At 44.3% G+C, this 24,066-nt stretch overlaps 1 protein-coding gene across 5 annotated transcripts; it reads left to right on the forward strand.

Moving 5' to 3' along the window:
* Positions 1–595: 595 nt before the first annotated feature.
* On the forward strand, positions 596–22,130 carry LOC142930793 (uncharacterized). 5 transcript variants are annotated; one of them, XM_076073739.1, is made up of 13 exons: positions 596–888; positions 4,405–4,487; positions 4,898–5,009; positions 5,563–5,767; positions 6,599–6,717; positions 8,343–8,457; positions 9,331–9,462; positions 10,102–10,265; positions 11,024–11,117; positions 11,872–11,977; positions 12,427–12,589; positions 13,212–13,795; positions 14,180–22,130. In XM_076073739.1, the coding sequence occupies exons 1-13, from the start codon at positions 835–837 to the stop codon at positions 14,796–14,798; spliced, it is 2,550 nt and encodes an 849-aa protein (XP_075929854.1). In that variant the 5' UTR covers positions 596–834; the 3' UTR covers positions 14,799–22,130. The 5 variants fall into 5 exon arrangements, with proteins under 5 accessions (XP_075929854.1, XP_075929855.1, XP_075929853.1 ...); XM_076073740.1 differs by having other exon boundaries at positions 14,183–22,130; XM_076073738.1 differs by having other exon boundaries at positions 598–888; positions 14,141–22,130.
* Positions 22,131–24,066: the final 1,936 nt, after the last annotated feature.

A 24,066-nucleotide genomic window follows, 5' to 3' on the forward strand; every position in this document is an offset into this window, starting at 1 on the left:
ATGTGACAGTTGTGTTTGCTCTCATTTCTAAGCACGATCTGATTGTCTTTTGTCATTCTGTTGACACGCGTCTCTCGATTTCTCACCTGGTTAAATAAAATAAACCTGAAACTTAAACTGCGAATCGTCGTGGCCTGTAAGGTCGCCTATGATACAGTTTTCCTTTGAAGGCAAGTGGTATTGACGAACGTGTTGACTCGTTGGTCACGTGTGCTTGTGTAACACTGCCAACAGAGAATCGCCAAATCATTAGTTTAATCTTACACAAAAACAGAAAACATATATTTTTTATCTTTAGTTGGTTCTTCCCCCCGCACTTCTGATTAGCACGGTTGGCTTCGTGTGGTGCGAAAGAAGTTCAACATATGTACACATGGGAGACTACGGTATATCCTGATCTCTTTGGGTTTTGATCTGGACAAATTCGACTTGAATCTTACCCGAGAAACTACGCCCACACCGCTAAAGCCACGCCTTCTCTAATACAAGCCACGCCCCTTTACGCCACAAGTCACGCCCACGTCAGTGAAGCCCCCCGCCCGCTGCAACACAGCCCTCTGCGCCGCCCCATGTAAAGCCACGCCCGGCAAATTACGGCCACGCCCTCTCGTGCAGCGGGCCAATGAGGAGGCGCCGCCGCGAGGACCCCGTGGGTGCCCCGCGCGGTGCCTGCTCGCGCCGCTGACCCCGCAGGGTTGCGCGTCCGAAGGCTCCAGCGTAGCCCGCCTGGGCGCTGCCTTCGCGGGTTTTTGTTTACGAGCGCGAACGGCGGAAGCGGCGGCGGTGGCGGCAGCAATGGACCCGCTGAGAGGCTGAGCCATAACCCCGGAGACGATGAGGGATAAGGAGCAGAAGAAAGGGCGCACTTGGCTCGAGGCGGCGCGCATGGTGAGGGCGCTCCCCGCGGCTGAAGCGGCCGGGGCGGCCCGCAGGCCTCGGGCCTAAACCCCGCGCATCCTTCCCGTGTGGCGGCTGTCTTATGTGTATGTTTATATACGTACGTGTGTGTGTGTGCGCGTGTTTATACGCGTGTCTTTGTGTGGTTATTGTATGTTGGTATTTCTGGCGTGTTTGTACATATTAGCGTGCGTTTCTCTGTCGTTGTGCATATCTCTGTGCGTATCTCTTTTCGTCCATGTGTACATCTCGGCGTCTGCCTTAATGTCTGTTTATATCTCTGCGTTGTGCATCTGTGTATTTGACTGTTACGTTTAGTGTGTACGTCGATGTGTGTTCATCTTATCTTTTTTTTTGTCCGTGTGTATCTGTATGCATGTCTCTGTGTGCGTGTCTTGTTTTGTCCATGCTCGTCGATGTATAATCTGTGTATCTCTTTGTCCATGTGTCTGTGTTTTTTTGTTGCCTCGCTGTCTTTCTGTTGTCAATGCCTGTCTGGTTATGTGTGTGTCTTTGTGTGGCTGTGCGTGTCTGAGTTGTCTTTGTGTATGCGTGTCTTTTGTGTGTATGTGTGTCTGTCTTTGCGTGTGTGTCCATGATTGCGTGTGGGTATCTTTCTCCAGTTTTGTGTTCTTTGTTTGGCTCTACTATATCGGTTTCTTTGTGTAAATCTAAATGTATCATCGTCTCTGTCCCATCGCCTCCGTGTCTCGCTTTAGCAACACCATCCCCTCTCTCCATCCCCGTTTCGGATGGAGGGGGCTGTTTAAGATGGAGGGTCTTGGTGTGGATGGTAATGGTGGTGATGGTATTCGTGATTATGATCATGGTGGTGATGACGGTGGGATTGGTGATTACGATGAAGGTGGCGGTGATTATATCGGTGATATTGGTGATGATTAGTGTCAACTGTGATTATGGTGGTGGTGGTGATGATGGTAGTGATGATGTTGAGATGGTATTGGTAATTGAGATTATGGCGGTGATTGTGATATGAGTGGTGATTGTGATTATGGAGGTGATGACAATAATGGTAAGTATACCACGTAGGCTTTCGCCTATTATTAATAATGGTAACGTTGATGATGGTGGTTATGATTATGATGGAGATGATTTATCTCACTCGCTCCCCTCGTCTGTTCGCTCTTGAGACGGTGTCAGTGATTATGATCGTGGATGATGATGGATGTTTTGGTTATTTCGATTATGGTCGTGGCGATTATTTTAACGCTGATGGTATTGATGATTGTGATTATGCTGGTGGTGATGATTATGATAATGTGATGGAGATGGTTTTGGTGATGATGATTGGCGATGATTATGGTAGAGTGGTGATGGCGGAATATGGTATTGGTGAATGTAATTATGGTGATCATCATTGTAGTGGTAGAGGCGGCATTGGTGATTGTGATTATAGAGATGGTGATTTTGGTAGTGGTGATGGTATTCATGAGTGTGGCTGTGCCGGAGACGATTCGTCTGACCCTCTCCCTGTCCCGTCTGTCTACAGAGAGACGTTCTCACGTAGAATTCGTATGCAGAGGATGTGTGTGGGGGTTGGTGATAATCGTGTTTCTGATGATGGTGATGTTAATGTTTGGTAATGATTTTTTTGTGAGGATTGTGATTGGGATAGTGATGCTCATGTCGGTGATGATGATTTTGGTGTAGATCGTGGTGGTGATTCATCCCTCTTGGCTCCCTGTTCTCTCCCTATCCTGTCTGTCTCATTGCTGGGAGTAAGTGGCAGAGTGTTTCCTTTCTTTTGCACTTTGATGGAATGAACTGTGGGAGACAAGGGTCTTGGTGATGGACATGGTTTTGGTGATTGTCGTGGTTGTGGTGATGATGTTGGTGACAGGAATTTGTTGGGATGCCTATATAATGTTTACAAGGCAGTCAAGTTGATGTTCTTCTGCTGATTATTAAGGTGATGTGGTATGCACGGTTATGGTGATGGACAAGATTCGGTGATCGTGTTTTACAGGGAACTGCTGTTTGTTCGATAATCCAATGGATCATTGTTTAGTTTGCAAGGCAGTACTACTGCTGTTGATACTATGGCTCACAGGACCTTGCGGATGATTGTTCAAGGCCATGCTGATTCCTATGATAAATAAAAAAATATTAACCGTGATAACTTTTGCTGATGATATAGCAATGATAACCAATGAGAATGAACTGCGACAAACTATTACGTAATTTGTCACGTCATGAAAGTTTTGTTCCAGTTAAAGGTTCAATAAGTATGTTTGATGAAAAAAATAGTACGTTTTTTGAGGGGCATAACTGGAAAACACAACGATGCTGTTTTACCGAGGCCAATAATTATTGCAGGCATGTTGGGACTGAAAGTATGAAATAGAGATGAGCAAGAGCTGTTTAGAGTGCTTTTGTAAAACTGAACTTAATGAAATACAACTTACCGACGTGCTTAAGAAATTGTATTCATTTGGTGCACATTACTGACTGACATGAGTCAGAAACATGGACACTGACCTCAAAATAGAACATAAGATGAAAAGTCTGCAAAGCATGGCCATGTGTGCTTGGAGTTACACTGAAAACAAAAAGAGAAGCACATGGATCAGAAAATGCACATTAGAGATGTCATATTGACTGTTAAGATCGTAAGTGGGCTTGGACAGGACACATCGTTAACAGGGATGACATTTGATGGACGAGGCTCATGGTCGAATGGCAGCCAAAAGAGAACACACCTGAGAGAAAGACCACAGGGGAGATGGAGCGATGAGATCCACTCGCGGGCAGGAACAAAATGGATTGTGGCATCGCAGCACTAAGGGATGGAGATGACGTGGAGAGGCAGTGGATAGATCACGAATTATTATGTTGAGGGTGATGGGAAGGTGTTGACATGTGTGCCTGTTTGTCTCTGGCAGCTGTGGATATTGCATTACCTTTTAACAGAATGATTTCCCGATAGGTAAGCTGCTGATAGACTGCACATTAAAATAATCGCTCTTGTACGCAGGCGAGATGTCAAACTGTTATGTGGAAATTAATGGAATGCAGTGACTCTCATGTGTTTTTTTTGTTTTAGTGTAGTAGATTAGCTTGAATAAGGTGGCAAAAGCATTGCCAATTAGGCTGAGGATGCAGTCATAGAGAAAGTATAAACGTCTTGCTTGTGTTTCAATGATCATTACAGGGCATTGTGTACATAAGTGGTTTGTGTTGCTATCGGATGGTCGCTTTTTAACATGACGGAAGGACGTGCTTGGCATGGGTGATGGTGGTGGGCATGTTATGGATTCCTTGTGGTAAGAAAGAGTTCAATAGTGGATGTGAGACTGATGAATCAAACGCTCGTAATGGAGGTCAGCCTTTAAAAAAACGATGGCCTGCTGTGTGCCTGTGTGGTGAGACATAATTTAAAAGGGCACAGTCATAGCATGGCCATGCTGCAATGTTGGGCCGAAAATTGCACCGTTTGTAACTCCGCATTGATGCGTCGTGTGTCTGACATGGATTGTTGTTTGGAAGGTGCTTGAAAAACACAAGAATGCTCCCATGAGCCAAAAGGACATTCTCAACTTCATTCAGAAGGACAAGCTCAAAGAGATCAGGTTGGTAAATATTGGCGTTTGAAAATAAATTAAAAAGTGAGCAGCAGTACACATGTTTTGGCGGTCATGGCTTTAGAGGCCAACACATTGTCTTCACACTCCAGAAGTGTTGGTTTCGATTCACAGTAGACAACCGACCAGGGTCAATGCACATAAGTTGATTGGTGGAGCGAGTGTGGTGGGTGAAAGAGTGGGTACCCCCACGGTCGCAGCCCATGTGTTCGGCGTGCAAGAATAGGCGAAGGGGGAAGCCCTCGTGCTTGCAGTGTCGTGAGCGAGCATTCCTGGGTGCGGTGTTTTAAAATCAAGTGCAGTTACCTGTTCAGTGAATGCAATTGCTACGTCTTTGACATGTGTGTTCTTTGTAAATGTCACGTGTTATATCGTCAGTGGCATGTTGCTTTCTGCAGTGGTGTGAATTACCCGCTGAATGTGCTGGGTGCCATGCTGTATTCTAATGCTCGGACCACCAGCGGCATTTTCTACAAAGTTCCAGGAAAACTGGGGGTTTATAAGCTCAAAGTAAGCATGTGTTACATAAACCACCCACCACACTCTGCGCAGCATGATCACCTATTAAATAATTTAAATTTTATTATTGCCATGGAATTATACTCTTGACACGATATGCACATTTTATGGCGTAATTATCAGGAGGTTTGAACAAATCCGTTTCTGCACTATTGTATACTTTTTATATACAATATACTGTTTTTGGCCAATTTAAACTGTGATAAGTGGAGTTTAACACCTCAGCTAATTTATTCCACTTATTTCACTTCTGAGGATACACACTTCATACATTTGCACGATATAAAATGGTGCATAATGGAAACGGGCCCCTAATCTGCAAGGCATGAAGGAGTGTTGTGGTAAGAGGTGTATTGATGTGGCACCGAGTTACGTGCGTTGGCTCTTCCTTGGTCATTACCCAACTTGACGAGCATCTGTAACGGTCTGTAAGGATCGGCAGTGTAGCCCACCCACCACTACACCGTAGTGCATCTAACGTACACCGCAAACACATCGCATTCTTGCGCGTATGTACGCAGTGCCATCCTCCGTGTTCTTGCAGAAATCCACGCCTAAGAAGAAGAAGAAGCCGCAGTCAAAGAAGCCGAATAAATGTGGAGGCTCACAGGGGGCTAAGGGCGTGAAGAACAGCAAATGTAACTCGGCCACGCCGGGCAGGGAGAGCGGGAGTCAGGCAGCACACGCGCCGGAACGCGCATCCCAAGCGACCATCAACACAAGGGCACGCACCATGATCAAGCGCAGAGGTGACGGCTCGCTCCTCCTGGTTCTTGAGGCCAAATATGGCTTATCAGTACCACACAGAGAGGGCAAATGCTCACCATTTTATGCAAGGGTCTTATCTCCACATCACAAACAATTGTGAGAGCAAAGTCACCGTGGTAGTTTTTTCGGAGGAAAAAAAAGTCACTGTAAAGTTCACCATGATATTTTTAAGAGAGAATATTGTTTGGAGGAAAAAAATACGAAGAAGATATGAAACATACAGAATAAAGAATTAAATTGCAAGTGTGTCTTTAACACAATATAAACGCTATGTTTTCTGCCCATGGTGGATTCTGATAACGTTTTCCACCGCAGGTGGTATCGACCAAACCCCTTGGCTCATGGGGATATATTGCCCCCCTTAATCAGACTGTGAAAGACGTGAGTCAGTTACCGCATTGGCGCAACGTGCGGAGAAGTCGCCGTCCTGTGCATGCGACGCACACCTGTATAATTTAGCACAGCAAGTAGGTTTGTACAGACTTGGGAGTGCAAAGTTTTAGTGTTATTCTCTTATGCGTATGTATGTGTGTATGTATGCATTTTCTCTTGGAGCTGTGTTTTTGTATTCAAATTGCATGTACAATACGTAAAATAGCGGTTAGCTTTTTTTGTCTTTGTCTGTATCACCTTGTTTAGTTTTAGCCAAGAAGTCTGATTACGGTCGACAAAGTGCTACCAAGTGTGTTTCTTAAGTGTGCGAGTCGCATATATGCATTTCTCTTCTGTTTGAAGTGACAGCGCAGCTCCACTTTGTCTCAGTGTCACGTTTCGCCCCCCCCCCCCCCCCCCCCCCGCTTGTGCCCGTGCAGTGTCGTCACGGCTGGCCTTGAGACGGAGCCTGGCCCAGTCGGGAGGTGCGGTCCCATCGGCCTCTCCGGGGCGGCCAGTGTCCGTCAGCCAGCAGCACTCACGCAAGGCTCTTAAGCAGGTCACCACGGCCCCCTTTCCCTTATTGCCCGACTCGCCGAAGTGTGCCCCTTGATGCTCAATTATAACATTTGTTTCGCAAGATAAAATGGGATAGGTTTCGGATTAAACCTTATTTAGGATTTTTATACGACTGGTTATGATCTTGGCGAAAAGCTTTCGTGACTGCAGGAATTAATAGTCTTTGGGTCTTCCGGTAAAGTCACGTAGATAGGTTCAGTTTGAGTTTCTGTGCCGACAAACGTGATGTCACCTGAATCCACGGCGGGAAAAACGCCAATGTAACTTCATGTGTATTGACTTGGCACTTCCAGTTTTAGAAATAATCTGAAACATTTTATCTGAAATTTCATATCAATGCCTGCTTTTTCCAATTAATATGAAAATGTGTAACCCAACCCAATAATATAGTTTCTCAGTGGTATCACCTCACAGAAAAGTGTTAGAATTGGTTTATTACGGGGTTACTGCAATGTGGTGATGCTTCAGTATACATAACATTTCTTTATTTGGAAACACATAGCAATCGTCACCCCATAATGTGAAAGGTTTGTGGGACTCTCCTGAAAACAAACTTTTGAATCGGTGTGATCACGGAGGGCATGTCCACATTGCTATGACCTTTTATTTATTTATTTCACCAGGTAAGGCCCACTGAGCTATCTAGCTCCTTTTCAGAAGCGACCTGGCCACAATGAAGTGGATTATCATTTGGAAATTTACACCAGCCAAATACTCGAAACACATGTTGTAAAATGTGGAGGGAAAATTAATATTTAAAAATACTTTTTTAAAAACACGCTTTAATGAAATGTACCGTACTCGTCATGGCAGAACTCCAAGACTCCAGGATGTGGTCGCGAAGCTTGCCATAACGTAATGGACCGTGGTGATTTACAGCCAACGTCAGTTGAGTGTGGGCAATTAGACCCAAGCCGAAACATAACATATAAAAAATTATGTTTAAAAATATGTTTTTAATGATAGAATATAGTATTGTCATCGGTATGCCATAAGTATACCAAGTTTGCAGTCGATACCACATTGGGAAGTGGGTTAAAATTGAGTTACAAGATTTGAGGATACGACAACAACAGACAGTGAGTTAATAGAAAGCATGTAATAATAAGAGGACCCAAAGAAAAATCCACCCAGCCACAGATATAACATGCCAACTTCAAATATACAGGCATTCAGGCTCAAACCCACCATCTCCTTTATACCAGGTGAGGTAGTTAACATCTCGCCACCGCGACACCACAAAGCCCCTGAAGCACAAAGCAGCAGCATCAGTAGACAATGAATGATGGCCATTTATTACTGATGATTCCTAACAAGGATGTAACAGGCATGTTGTGTAATTGTTTTGTTTACTGTCTAAAATAATATGGCCACTATTTTGATTATTTTGAGTTGGTGGTTTTAAAGCAGGCTGTGTGCATTCCGCATGCAGCGTGAAGATGTCACGTGACATGCAATGCGTGATGGGAGGAATGATGCAATGGTCACGTTTGCGTCCATTGCGGTCTTTTGCGTGTATTATTATTACTCATAAATGGTGTCTCTAGCTCGGCCGAAGAAGCGGCGAATGTAAGCGGGAGGTGGTGTTGTGTGGTGCGGTTGCAGGCACTGAAGCGGCAGCAACAGCAGACCCAGCGCCGTGGCGTGGTGGTGTCGGCCGGCAAGCTCATGTCCCGGCTCATCCTCACGAGCTGCGGCACTTCTGAGCACACCCCACCCCGTGAGTCTCCTCTTCTCCATCTTCTTCCGAGCGTTTGTCGCGGCAACAAGGTGGGGTCACGACGAGACGCAATAAAGAAGGTAGGAGTGGTGGCGTAGCGGGGATAGCGTGTTGCGCGATTAAATAATAAGGTTGGACGCACCACGTCCCGCTTATAACCGATGTTTTTTTGGGCAACCCGAAAAATCGTAATTAACAAAAATGTGACGAGCATGCAAAGCGATGCCAACTTGGTTGTCGGCTTCGGCTCCACGCTGCATAGAAACGTAGCGTGCCAGGCAGGCCCGGCTTTAGAAGTGTAGCATTGGATTGCAATGATCGAGAATTGGTTCCTTACCTTCGGTGGGACGCCACGGTGGCGAAATGTTGACTCCCCATTGCCTGGTATGCAGGAGGTCATGGGTTCGATCCCGACCCTGGCAACTGTATATTTGTAGTCTCGCATGATAAGCCACTGTATATTTGTAGTCTGCATGTCTCTATCCTGGTCCTCCGGTTTTTCCCTCCACATTGAGAAACGCGTGTTTCGAGCACTTGGCCGCTTTAAATTTCCAAATGATAAGCCACTTCGTTCAACTATCATTTGTAGTCAGGTCGCTTCAGTGACAATAATTTTTTTTTTACCTTTTATGTTCCGTTTTAATGTGTGTACAGTATACAACTGCAAAATAAAATAATGTTCCAAGGTGTAGGTGGGCTAAATTTGGTTGGAATGGACATAGCAGGCTTTTATTAAGAAAACTCATCCCGGGGCACCCACCCCTTGAATAATTCCCGTATTTTGGGTACACGCTACTTACTGTATTCGCTCCACTCGTAGTACCGGCGAGTACGTAGCTAATTTTTTGGTTTGATTTTGTCGTTCGGGAGCAGCTTCGTCCAATGGCAAGGTGGAGCAGAACAACAACTCGAACAGCAACTCGCTCCGGGCTCCCGTGCTCGCGCAGACCACGTCGCTCGCCATCAAGAGGAGGCTCCCGTCTCGGCCTGACAAGCTGGACGCCGGTGAGTCACACACGCGCATCCCCGGCGTGGGGAGACCTTTCGCCGGGTTCCCCCCCCCCCCCGCGCGCACGGGATGGAACGTCGCCGACGTTGATGATCAAAATCGGAATCTTGATGTGGACTCAAAGACTCCGATGGGCTTATGAAGCTCTTTCACACAGTAAGGGTGGGGGTTGGCGGATCAGAAAGTTAGATGCAATAACAGATAGGAGTGCAAAGTATAAGGAAGCTAAGCAAGTAATTAAATGTATATAAAAAAAGTATACAAGTACAAATTGCATAAGTTCATTAATTCCTTCCGATTTTCCAACACCAATTTTTTTTTTATCTTGGGCAAGGCAGCATAACAGAAACAGTCCCAGACCATACCAAGACAACACACAGTCCCTCAATAAAATTGGACATTAACATTGAACTATCACGGATTAAAGTCGATTCTCACACTGATACACGCCCACCCGCTGCATTAATTTGCAGCGATTCTCACGCTCGCTATGCGTGCATCGATTCATAAAACATTCCTCTTTGGTAACTGATTACCGCGGCTAAGGCGCTGGCGGCGATTGATCCCCGAGTTCTTCAGCCCTACGTCTACAAGAAAAGCTCTGCCTTTGCGAGTGAACCGCCCTCACGCCGCAGGCGAGTTCAAGCGTGGCAAGGACTCCGGCATGGACGTGGAGAGCCCCGACTCTGTTCTGGTCAACATCGACCTGAAGGCGCTCATCAACCGGCACACCTTCGCAGCGCTGCCCAGCTGTAGCCAGCGCACACTGCTCTCCCTGCTGCCGCTCGGGGATGGGCAGGTGAGGGGGGCGATGATGGGCACTTGAGGGGGTGTTGGGCACGTGAGGGGGCGATGGGCATCGAGGGGTGATGAGCAGATGATCGGGCGAGGAAATGAGGGAGAAGAACGATTGGACTTTTCGCATTTAAAACCTGTTATTTATTTTAGAATATCCGGCTTGGCACCCAATAGTACTCCACTGAATATCTTTAGCTCTCATCTCTTTATGAGATAAAAAAGGGTCAGTGATAGTAAGGGTTACTCTCCTGAAAAGTAATTCCCATGACAATCACCAAGAATGCAGCGTATCAGATCTCGGAGGCTAAGCAGGCTGGAGCCTGGACAGTGCTTGGATGGGTGACCACAGTCCATAACAAGTTGCTGTAGGCTGCTGTGTGGTTACATAGTGAGCAGCAGAGGGCAGTTCTGCAGCAAAAGCCATTAGACTGTTCTACAATGCAACGTCTGTGTTCTACGCCTTCAACTCACACTGACCAGAGTGGTGAAGTATGGTGAAATAACCCCCATGAGGCCCTAGTCCAGCAGCGGGATTGACAAGAGGGATGCGCTTACTGGAAAAATGAATGGGCGTATCTTGTCGATTCTCAGACAGTTGCGACCGCCTCTTAGTTTACATGTTCCTGGTGGTGCTCAGACACAGGTTCATGCTTCCACAGCTACCCGTCTTTATTTTTGCATTGTTTAATACTAACTTGAAAGTGACATGGTTATGAGCTACGGCACGAGACTTGGCTGGGTGCCGTCTGTACGTTCCAGGTTACAGAGAACGGAGTGAGTCTCAAGAGCACGGCCCTCAACAACGAGTTCTTCAATTTTGCAGCTGGGGAGTGGACGGAGAGGCTGGGGGAAGGTGAGAGGACGTTACGGTGGTCGGGCTTTCAGGTTTCGCATCATAGCCTGGCTCTGAGCCTTTCTGGAGCGCGAGGTGAGATGCAGCGTGGTGCCATTTAATGACCCGGGCGATTCGACGTGATTGCGGGTCTCAACAACGCATCGTGAGCGAGAGTCGTACGCCGTGGAGACGAAGTGTGGACAAGCGCAATGGAGTAAGCTGCGTGGAGTGAAGTGGCGTGAGATGCGGGATATGTGTGGAGTGCGCGTAGCGAGGGCAGTTTGCAGAGAAGCAGATGCTTGCGTGCAGTGGTTGGAGATGCATGGAGCAAAAGGGGCGGAGATGGGTACAGCATGGGAGTAGGGAAAGCAGAGAAATGGCAGGGGAGATGTATGGAGTCAAGAGAAACGGAGCGAGACATGGTCGGAGATAAATATGGAGTGAGTAGCAGAGCAACAGCATGGAGATGTATGGATCGTGAGAGGCAGAGAGAGGCATGGTAAAGACATTATTTATTCACCACCCTGAATCGGGACAATTCATCAAATCGCTTGGGAGGGATTTACATACAGTCAAGTCAACCTTTGCTCCTCCCATAATCAATAAAGTGCAGGACACTGGGAAATTAACAAATGGTTGCCATTAAAATAGACTCGATCCTTTCCAAAGGGATAAGAAGTCTGGTCGGATTGATGTTTTCTCATCTGTTTACAGCTGCAGAGCCACTGAGCTGGCACGCACTTGCGGTGCCGTGTGCAATGTGTGTGTCCAGGTGAGTTTACGCCCGAGATGCAGCTACGGATGAGACAAGAACAGGAAAAGGCGAAGCCCGTTGAGCAGTGGAAGGAGCGCTTCTTCGAAAACTACTATGGGGAAAAGTACGCGTCCCTCCCAAGTCCTCTATTTCTGTCGTGACCTCTATGCAAATCTGACCGATGGGTTACATTAAATCTTTAACTGTACATGTGGGTGTGTATATATATAGCCGATGGAGCGGTAGCATAGTGTTTAGTGCACAATACGGCCAATCCAACGGTCCCAGTTCGATTCCTGGCCGCCACCAATATTGGTGGCAAATAACTGAATCGGTCCCTTGGCCCCTCCCTTCGGGCAAGTCAACTTTAAATGAGTGCCAGGTGCAGTTCATGAACAGCATTGGGGAGATGAATGCAGCCGGGAAACGCGGTTTCCAGCCCCACTACTGCCCATGCTGGCCTTCATCGGTGCTTACCGACAGCACTTGCCCCGACAGGCCACCTAGTCCAAATTGACGTCTTTGTATACAGTATGTGCAATTGTTTGAACGTCCCGTTTGTTTCTACACGAGGTCTGGCTTAACAAAAGAAGAGTCGAGGCAGCTCGTGGAGGGACACTGCGAGTTTTACTTGAGCCCAAAGCACGAGGCCGCCTCTCCAAATAATGAAACCCCCAACGGATCGGACGAGAAGCCCGGGAGGCGATCAGGGTCCAAGACGGAAATCTACGCTGCGGTGAGGCCCCCGTTGCATTCGTGATCATCCGTGCGCTGCCCTTCGTGCGACGCTTAACTCGCGTGGAACCTGCTTTTTTACACTCGTTGTGTGTCATCTACTGGGTGTCCGTGAAAGAGAGCTTCATAGCTCATCGGATTCGTCCAGTATAAAATAAAGATTCTGATTATGTGTATTGAATTTTAAAGAGGCCTTTTTGAGGTAAATACAGGTGTTAAGATATTCAAACATCAAAGAAACCTATTACAGTGCATCATATTTCAGCGTAACCACACATACTTGTGGCATCAAACGCAAATAAATGTGCTCTGATAATGTATGCACTGTCCTTGAAATTGATTGGCCTCCACCAGAGACAGCCTCTTTATGGCATTGTCTCACTCATCAGTGCTAGACCAAAAGCCGCCAAAAAGTGAGCAGTACAAGAACAATAGAAACACCAATGCATGAATAGCTTGCGTAGCTAGCCATTCATTGTGTGTATCAATGATCACGTTTTGTAAGAATTTTGTTTCTTGAAAACTTTCACTTGACGTATAATGGATGCGTCTGTGTGCGTGCGTTCCTCCACGGGTGGATTGCTTGTGGCGTCCACATGCGCGCTGCTCGCCCACCCGCGCAGAACTCTGCGCTGCCGCTGTGGAAGGCGCTGGGCTTTGTGAAGGAGCCTCCGTGGATGGTCGGCGGGCCCCTGGTCGCCTGGCTGCAGAAGCTGTGGCAAGAGCAGCCGCCCCCCCTCAACGGCCGCTCCCTGCGCAGGACCTCCGAGAGACGGTCCGAGGCGAAAAACGACTGCAAGACGAGCACCGCTGCCCCGGCGCTGGGCAAACTGGCCGCCTGCGACGAAGGCCGGCCGACGAGGTTGCCGGCGAGACGGAAACGGACGTCGGAAGCGAGCAGCGAGTCGACGAGGTCGCACGCCAAGGTCAGGCTGACGAGGTCTTCGGCACTTGCCGAGGAAATGGGTAGGACGCTTGCGCAGCCGCCACTGGCAAGGACACCGGAGGGATTTGCGCCCGGCAACAACAGGGTGGCGGCGTTTGCGAAGAGGAGCAGGGACAGCCCGGCGGCGATGGTGCCACCGCAGAACCACCTGGTGGCTCTGATGTCGCCGCAGGAGAACCCGCACAGCGCTCACGGCCGCCCGCACCCCGCGCTCATCTGGGAGGCGAGCGAGGCGCAAGCGCCGGCCCACAGCATCATCAGGTGAGTGTCTGGGCATGCGAACAACCCGGGCCACATCCTACACGGCCATGTGCTCGGTACTCTACAGTTCATGCTGGCATATTGTAACCCACCGTATGAACATTTTATGTTATCGTTACGTAAATAGGGCTACAGTAACGGAAAATAAAAGTTTGTCTTTACCAAGTGAGCATGGGAATTGATCTTTGAGGGAACTGTCGGTGGTCAGTGTACTCACCGCCAAGTTGTTCAACCAGCCATTGTATTTTGATGCTGTAGTTAACTCGAATTGAATATCACGTTGCGTTTCACTGCCCTCCCTCTCTGGTCTCCAATGTTTGCTGCTACTTGCGCACCTATTCGCAGCTGCCAAGATGGCAAACGTAATGTGACGTCCTCCGACAGCAGCAGCAGTACAACTCTGGACGTGGCAGCACGCAGACCAGACCCACAGTGCGAGAAAGACAGAGTCCAGCAGCAGCAGCTGCACCAGCAGCTGCACCAGCAGCAGCAGCTGCACCAGCAGCAGCAGCTGCACCAGCAGCAGCAGCAGCTGCACCAGCAGCAGCTGCAGCAGCAGCAGCTGCACCAGCAGCAGCAACAGCTGCAGCAGCTGCAGCAGCAGTTGCACCAGCAGCAGCAGCTGCACCAGCAACAACAGCTGCACCAGCACCTGCAGCTGCACCAGCTGCAGTTGCACCAGCTGCAGTTGCAGCAGCAGCCACTGCCAGCGAGGCGAGCACGCAAGCAGCGCATGGACGCCCAGAGGCAGCTGAAGGACCTTGATGCACAAGAGGACGGAGAAGTCCGTCTGGAAGACGGGGAGGTGGAGGAGGGTCGACGACGCATCCTCAGCAAAATATGGCAGGGCCTCCAAGGAGCTTGGCCTCATCCACTGCCGCTGCAACAGACTTTACTGCTGCCCCCACTGCCACCGCCACCGCCGCCACCACCACCGAATCCGCAGCAGACGCAGAACTTTTTAGTGCTGTTGGAACATAATTACTGTCGGCCGGCCTCATGACCAGCGTGCAAGTCGTGACAGGGCGTTCCGACGTGAGACGGGGGGGGACACTTTACGAGAAGAGGGATACGGCACAGCTCACAGGAGGAGTGGAATTTCAAGAGAGAATCGTATGGAGTAAAACATTAACTGCATGGAAAAGTGTTTACTTTTCTAATGCTGTAATGCTCACAGGTGGCAGGGAATTTTGTTTTCTCCAGAGAATGGATAAAAAGAAAAGTTTTTTTTGGGTGTGGATGTTTGGGGATATGCAACCCTCATACCAGGAATTTTCGGGATGATACAAACGGTGCATTTTCTCTGTGACAAGTCTAGGGATATGGCTGGTATAGCAAGGCACCATGAAATAGTTATGAGTTTGGATGAATAAGATAATTTTACGTAAGATTATGATTTGTTCTTCACTTAAACAGCATCTAGGTAAAATTAGGGCCCAACACCTTACAACAGCAATATGGTATAGCAGCAGCCTAGAAACAATATGAAGGCTTGTAGTGTGAGAAAACCTATTTGGTGTTATGTAACAGTGGAACCGGTCTTCTTGAAATCTCACATTTCCATGCCCAATTCATCTCTGGGGAAATAAGTGCCAGCTATTTTTTGTTGAAAATTCACAATGTTGTGCATAAGAGGTCAGTGTAGTTTATCACACGCGAAGGAAGATGTATATTTGTTTTGAAAACATGAGAGAGAAGCACTAACAGCCTGCAGCTTTGAGTGTAGCTGTTCAAATACCAACCAACAGCAATTGGTCAAATATCTGGGGGGAAAAAACCAAGGCAGGCGCAAAACAGAACTCGTGCAAATAAATGCACGACATGCAGCAGACAATACATCGTTTCTGATGTCCGTGCCCACAGTTGCATCTGCATATGGCTGGGTGGTGAGCTGAAGGCTATATGGGCAGGCCATGTGGGTATGGTGCAGAAGGTGCATCACAATGTTTTCTAATTGTTGTGCATGTATGTGCGTAATGTGCCACGTGTACATACGTAGTCTTCTGCACTCCAGATGGTTATTGGCAACACTGGCTTATGGCACATGAGCTTTACGCTTAACAAATTTGAGTGTAAAAGTCTTTTTGATGCTCTTAAAAACATTTTTGTTTAAATCTTGGGTTATTGAAGACATCAGCCTGAAGCTCACATTTCGGGGAGTAGAATAGGGATGGGGCTCGTGACCGGCATGTTTCGCCTTGGAGCGAGTTTCAAGTGAGCAGCGCAACGGCCTAATCTCCCAACAGCTGCTAAGTTACTTTCTTGTTCTCAAGAAATTTCCAAAATGCACAATGTGCTGTAAACTGGATGTCAAAAGTAACCAGGTGGTATAATACAAATCCCAAATGTTTAAATATTATATTTAATTTGCACATCATAGCATTAGATATGCAAGGCCGACTGATCCGCTCAACGGCTGTGGTCAGTATTGAGCCACGGGGGGGGGAGAGCACCTTTTTAGGTGTCTCGCACAACCACCCAGACCCATTTCACAGCACTTTGTATCAATGGGTTTTGTTTAATATTGCCTTTTTTGATTTCCTGTGTTGCAGTTTCACTCGCATGTGGTGATTTTTTTTAAAGTTAACAGAACTTCAAATTGTTCGTTTTGGTCAATTTAGTAAATTTTCAGGTCATGGAATCATTTCAGTGTGTATTAACATTGAGATGGAAGGTCATATCCTAATTTGCCTTCATAATTCTTATTAATTGAATGGACACATTTTACAAAGGAAGATAAAAACAAATGGAATCATTCATGATTCATATTTTTTTGTTTCTAGGAGCTGCTTTACGTCAAATTTTCTTCAAAAGCTCTTATGTTATGGAACATTTACTGTAGTTATAATTGGATTTGTGGTTTTACTTCAGGAACCTGGCAACGTAGGTGAAATCACACGCGTTTTAAAAGTAAAATTGTACGACTTGTTATGCACATTTCAGGTTTTTAACTAAACGTGTGTTCCTTGTTGTTTTGAATTGGGTGATGTAAACCAACGTCTCTTCTCAATAACAACATTTAAAGTACTTTGTAGGCTGGAGGGTTAACAGTTGCCAGCACATTCTTTGGACAAAATGGAAGGTTTATGAAATGTACAAATGCATACTTGTAGATACGTAGTTTGGTTGCTGGGTTTTTTTTTGTACAGATTACGACACAGTTTACGTTGAGAGCTTGCAGCCGAGAATTGTGTACTTACATGGATGAATTAGGAGGCCACTTGGATAGAACACAGTCTCAAAAGGTGACTGTACATGACGCCATTAGTTTCTCAAGCCTCGTGCAATATTTAAGGAACTGACAGAAACGCAACAGCATTCACCTTTGGAAGACATTGGCCAATTGCATACGATGGCGTGGCTGGTTAGTTGCCAGTGTCGATTTTAAAATCTACAATAATTGCTTTTAATAACCTTTTGGTCATGCACGTGGACAGCGGAAATATACGTTGAAGAAGTTTATTTTGCTTGAAAGATAAAACATATATATGTAAACCTCAAGTTGAAACTATTTACGCGTGTTATTTTTTTGTGTCCCGGAGTACGTTATCCCCAGTGTACTTATTTTAATGCCAATTTTGTTGTGAACAAACCTCAAAGTGTTACAGATGCTCACTAAACCTCAGGTCTGAAAAATACGTAGGGCTCAATGTGTACCTTGTCAAATATAATAGCACACTGTAAGTTATTATTCCTGCCTAATTTAGATCAGGTTTAATTTCGCCTTAGAATAGTAAAATAAATACAGTTCTTATTTTTGTTAGTTGATGTCCAGACTTGTTAAGATATCCAGAACACCCTAATAAGGAGTATGTTGTTTAAAATTGTAAAATATAAACGTTAAATTTTTGTTTAATATTTCTGAAATAAATTTGAACCTTTTAAAAAAAAAGCGTTGTTATGCTTTTAAAGTGCAGTTTTGGAATATTGACTTAAGCTGGCTCTCATTTATTCAATTACTACTTCATAAAGCCTGTCTTTGCTGATTTTTTTTTTACAATTTTTACTTGCGATTAGACACGATGAACTACTCCAAAATTTGTATTTTTGCGCAAGAAAACATTACGACTTTATTCAACTTATATTTAAAGACGTACCCATCGGAAACCGCTCAATTTTAAGATTCTTTGCTTTTTTATTAGAACAAATTAATTAACTTAATACTCTGAGAGGAGTTAAACACGTTGGCTTGAGGGGAAGCTCTTGGTTTTTTTATACCGTTTTTGAATTCAGATTTGAACGCCATGCAATTAGTGTTTTTTCGTTCAAAACCGCTTGAATCCGAAATATCTCAAAAACAATAAAAGATAGACCAATGATTCTCGCTTTTGCTATTTAACGCTCTAGCAAACGAAAAAACAAACGCAATCTCATATTTTGAACGGTTTATGAATGACACGCACAAACATGTTTATGGGGCACTTGAAATCGAGATTGGGGGGGGGGGTCTTAAAATGAAAAATTTCGGATTTTCAGATTGTTCTTGTCTGTCCTAAAAAGTGACACGTGTACCAAATTTCAGCTTTCTACCTTGTCGGGAAGTACACTCGGGGATTTTGAGACCTACAGCTTAAGGTCTTTATATAGATCAAGTGAGCAGTTTTTACAGCCCATTGCTGGGAACGACTGATAGCGCACACACACACACACAGACGTCAAGTGGTTGTGTAGCATGAAAACACATTCATATACATTAACGTGTACGTAGGCTTTACGTATTAAACTCCATTGGTTAAGGTTAACTAAAATCTAAAACGCACCCTCCAGAACAATTGTGAATTATGGAAATGTATTATACAAGGTGTGTACAATGAAACGATTGTCTGTGCACATCTCAATAGTAATAATCGCTATAAAGCAGGGATGGGGATCTTCAGGGCCCACGACTCGAACACGTACAGACCTGCGATATTTATCCGTCACTCCCAAGCATTTTAGCTGTACTCATTGGCGACTCAAGGCTAATATTTTCAACCTCGAAACATCGTTTCAAATTTTTTTGCGCGCTCTCGGGTCACTGCTGTCGCCACGAGGTCCTCTTACAGTAGAGGGGGCCCCCTTGCATTGAGTGACGGAGTGAACGAGGAGTGTGTTAATGCGTGGCCCTGCCAAGGGTGATTGAAAGCCCTGTTCATCAGGAACGTGTTCCCCACCCATTGCTGTGAAGTGTTTTGGACGCTCAGGGTTTTCCTGCATTTAGAAACAAGTTTATTTCAGCGTTGTGGCATTTAATATCGTCTAGTTTGCATCTTTGGTGAATGATTGTTTTAATTGCTAGGGACCGGCAGCAATCGGCGATAGTCATGGTACACGTTAATAACTAACGTTAAATTGTGCTTCGTGTGGCGTGCAAGAAATGTCTCTGATGTGATGACATACTCCACCAAAGGTGTGAATTCGTAAGCCGTGAACGTTCATTTTAGGGATCTTAATGTGACCGAAACGCGTGCTTTTATGGCAAATGGTCATGCTCGTAATGAGGGTAGTGTGTGTTTTTGTCTTGAAAGCAAAAAAAGTCTGCCAAAGCCAAGCACAGATGCCTGAGTGAATGTAAATCGATGGCCATACAGGAAAGATACCAACAAAACCACAGTCTGGGCATGGCTTAAACGTGGCCTCAACTGGAAATTATTTAAAATTTAAAATTCTCTGCCACAATGGCTTCATCGCTCATCTTACAAAAAATGTTTTCTTCAATATTGTGGCCACATTGCGAACAAAGGAACGTGTTTTTAAGTGTTAGAAACATTGCAGTAGGTACAAAATCATTTGTTGATAACCTTTAAATGAATTAAATTTAGCATAAGGAATGTGATAAGTCACCCCCGGCATTCAAATTCAATTTCACGATGTAGGGTCACGATTTCATTTTTTGTTTTGTTTTTACCGTCTTGTTTGTAATCGTTCTCATTGTGCCTCGCTTGCACAGTCTCATTTGCTTGCATAGGCTAATTGTAATATCAACATCGCTTTAGCGTGTACATTTTATTGTCGATCATTACGCGCGCGATTCAATGCAAGTATCGAGAGCGTAAGAATTTATATTAATCGATGAATTACAACATACCCATTTGAAATAAATGGTAACAGCTATGCTATTAGACATCTGAAAATATGCAACGTGAATTGCTGCAATGAGCCCTACATGTTATCAGTCAGAGTGATTGTGAGCTCGTAATTATAAGCGACATGTTACCGTAAGAAATACATGTGCACATGATTTATCGGTAACAAAAGCCGGCTGTGCTGAATACCTGAAAGCATATAATGAAGACGCGTATAAAGGTTGCTTAGATGCTAAGGTTACATTTAGTAGGGAGTGGAACGATGCATTGATTCATGCGCGATACATGCATCGAATCGCACGTGTAGGAATCAATGTATTTAGATTATTGTCAAAGATAATTGGTTACATGACCCCTGAAGCAACTAAAGCCGGTTACATACACCGCAATGTCAAACGAAAAATATTCTCGAACAATATTCACCACCGTGAATAATGAATGGGGTGTTGAATCGTTTTTAGCCCCAAATGTTTAGTACCCGTTAAAATTTTTGACAAAGTCCAAAAATCTTGGAGATAAAAAAAAAATCCAACCTTCTGCACTTGATGTATGAAACGCACACTGTGTTCCCATTGGTTGACTCTTTTCGGATTCGTTTCCTTTAGATTTGCTTTTGAGTTCAACTTCGATCTGTGGTTGATTGGGAATATTTTTTGGCTTTAGGATAAATGAATGTATACAAAAAGGTGGTCATAATGTTTTGACGAGATTAAAATACACAGATTTGGTGATTACCTATAAGTGGTCAATACAGAAACCTGTAACAGTGCACTTATTCTGCTGTTATCAATCAGTACTGTACAGTACTTGGTCTTTTGGAAGAGAGACCTCGGGTTGCAATGGGAAAGCTCAAAACTTGGGCTGGTTACTAAACAGCGGGGATTTAAAATATTCGTAGTGCCAGGATGGATGTGGCTCTTTGTGTATTCTTATTCTCAAAACGTCTTTACCGCCTTTCTCATGCTGTGTATATATGTACAAAACTTATACTGTATTGTATACAGTAGATTATGTATATGCAGTACATGTATATAAATGATATACCTTACAACACGTACAGAATGCATCTTAAACATTAATTTGACTTTGATGTCTCAATAGGCCATTACAAACACATATACTAACAATTTAATATTTCAATTAAAATAAAGTCATGCAACATTCATTCACTTGGCTTCATAATGTATTTAAAGGAAAAACAGAAGTGCATTTAAAGGCATATTTAAATAAATAAAAACTAAATTACAAATTAGATTTACAATGCTGTACAAAAGACACTTGGATATACTCTTTGGTTCTATTCGGTAAAGTCACTTGGACATTTTATGACATTAAAAGCATACCGTGTTTAGAAATGTCAGTAACTGTGGCACTATATTCACAGGCATAATTTGTGGGTCTTTTGGCAGACGTGTGGGGGTTAAGCCTAATCGGGTCACTTGGTAAACAATAAAATATTAAAAAAATTACTTTTTTTTTAAAACACGCTTTAATTAAATGTACCGTACGAGTAATGGAAGAACTCTACGACTTCAGGAAGTGGCCCCGAAGTTTTCCATAACCTAAGAGGAACCGTGGTGACTTACAGCCAACGTCAGTTGAGCGTGGACAATTAGACCGGTAAAAAAGATTGTTTAAAAATGTATATTTTTAATGATAGAATATAGTATTGTCACCAGTATGACATACCTATACCAAGTTTGCAGTCGATACGACATTGGGAAGACGGTTGAAATTGAGTTACAAGATTTGAGGATACAGCAGCAGACAGCGAGTTAAATAAAAGCGTGTAAAATGTTTAAAAATACGTTTTGGATTTGTTATGATAGAATACGGTATTGTCATCAGTATGACCTAAGTATACCAAGTTTGCAGTCGATAGCACATTGGGAAGTGGGTTAAAATTGAGTTCCAATATTTTTTTGAGGCTAAATAAAAGCGTGTAATAATACAAAAAAAACAATTTCAATCTGCCCCAACCTGCCCACCTCATGCACTAACCCTTCTTGTTCACTGCACTGTGCACAAACTTAACGCTGAGCCTGTACATTTTCATCTCTCAACAATTAACGTAATAATGTATATCTTGTAAAAAAATAAAAGAGAGCCCGTTGTGTAGCATCTGTTTTTGTTATACTGGATCCAGTTGTTTTATACACGTGTACACAATTGAGTGGGGTTACGTCTTGGTTATATAGGTTTATGTATATAAAATCAATAAATGACCCATTGTACAGTTGCATACGATGAAATAAAACTCTTCTGTCTCATTGTGACTGAATATGGCGAGTTATTTTTCTAAATGTTCATTTAGAACCTTCTTTGCCGCGCCGATGATATTCACGTGTTCGCTTTGCGTGCATGGGAAATCTCCATATGCATAAAAGGCTAAATTGTGAATATGTGTGTCTGTTCAAAATGTTTAGCGTACTTCCCGACATGCAACAAACTTGACATCTGCCATGTGGGTACTTTCCAGACTGTACACCATGCAAAAATTATTTTTAAAAAATACTTTTTCGGGGGGGGGGGGGGGGGGGAGCTCAATAATGCATATATATTTTTTGCACAGCAAGTGAGCTGTGACGTCAAATCTGTCACGTGACCCGCGTATGTGGAAGCGTAACGCATTGTAGTGTAGCGGTTAGCGCGCCGCGCTACGAACCCGGCGACCCGAGTTCGATTCCCGCTCACGGCCACCACCGGTGACGATTATTGTAACCGGCCCTGGGCCTCCCCTAGGTCGACTCAGCATCAAACCAGTAACTGCTGTGGTGTGTGAACATCGCCACTGGGGAGACAAAGGCGGCCGCGCGTGGTGGATCCAAGTCCCGGGCGAAGCCGGGTAGTGCAGCTAGTAATATATAGTAAGGAGGTTGCAGAAACTATAGTAATAAGTAACAGCAGACAAAACGCATTCAAACATAGCAAAAAATGTACATCCCATCAACCACATGGCCTTTTGAAAGTGCATCTTAACAGCATTGATTGGTTTAGTACTCGCAAACTCTTGACTGGTTTCGAAATATATTCTTGGTTCTTTCGGTAAAGTCACGTAGAAGGGAAGCAATAAAATAATAAAAATATAAAACAATTAAAAATGTATTGCTGTGGTTTTCACACCTGATGATGATTGCTTGTGTTTCAGTGGAAACACCAATTGGTGCTCGACCAGATGACGCCAAAAGAAAGCCGTCCCTTGGTGTGGACCAATCAGTTTCAAGGACAATGTATCATATATTATCATAGTATGTTTTTTGTTTTCATTTTGACTGCAGGTATTGTGGTTAATGCAGACATGAATCCTTGTAAAAAAAAGGTTTCAGTTTTGTTGCCAAAAAAAGAGAAAAACCCTATTATTACATTTTGGTACTGGCAAAGAAGGTCTAATGATGTAAAATAGATTGTTATAACAACTCTAATTTTGATGAATTTTCATTATTAACTATTTGATTTTTAAAATTTACTAAGGTCACCTGAAGGAGCACTTTGCTTCTCAATGGTAGAATGGAGAAGCATACATTTTGTTAATTTTTTCAATGTTATTAAACATTTTTATTTTAATGATTCTACTAGGGCTTTTCATTCTGTGGAATAAATGTGATTGTTATAATTGTACTCTTCATTTTGCTTCGTTCTACTACAAAGTTTAAAGTATTTTTTGTATAGTTACAATTACTTTTAATATTTTATAATTATAAGATAATTTCAATATAATATTCTGAACATCTGCAGTTTTATATTCTTAGCTCTTTCCCTTCAACGTGACTTTACCGAAAGAGCTAAGAATATGAATTACTGCAGTCACGAAAGCTTTAAATCAAAATCTGCAGTTTTAGTTAGACGTTTAATATTTTCAAGTGAATTTTATGCTAAATTTAAGCTTTCCAACGCCTCCTTTTTAATAAATGTTTTCTCCTACAACATCAGAGTGCAGCGCCACATTTACACACTACAATGACAAAAGTTTAAAGTGATTTGAAGCATGTTTTATTTTCAAAATGGCAATTTTTTTTGGGGGGGGGGGCGCAGAGCTTTGTGACGTCATATTTGAGGGGGGTCTGACTTTTTGTGACGCCATGTGACGAGGGGGGGAGAGAAAGTCAAAAATCGGCCAAACTCGCGGGACGTCATTTATGGACGGCCCCTGAAGGCAAATGAAACGCATGACACTGACCAAACGGTACAATACAAACGAAACAAAAA

The sequence above is a fragment of the Petromyzon marinus genome, chromosome 43 (assembly GCF_048934315.1).
Source record: "Petromyzon marinus isolate PM22_M1 ecotype Great Lakes invasive population chromosome 43, UKy_Petmar_22M1.pri1.0, whole genome shotgun sequence".
Lineage (NCBI taxonomy): Eukaryota > Metazoa > Chordata > Hyperoartia > Petromyzontiformes > Petromyzontidae > Petromyzon > Petromyzon marinus.

Excerpts from the sequence above, each read along its gene's own strand:
- LOC142930793 (XM_076073738.1), top strand. The coding sequence starts at position 835 with ATGAGGGATAAGGAGCAGAAGAAAGGGCGCACTTGGCTCGAGGCGGCG. Across the intron at positions 9,463-10,101 it reads GCCTGACAAGCTGGACGCCG|GCGAGTTCAAGCGTGGCAAG; the intron begins GTGAGTCACACA and ends CTCACGCCGCAG. Across the intron at positions 11,118-11,871 it reads GACGGAGAGGCTGGGGGAAG|GTGAGTTTACGCCCGAGATG; the intron begins GTGAGAGGACGT and ends GTGTGTGTCCAG.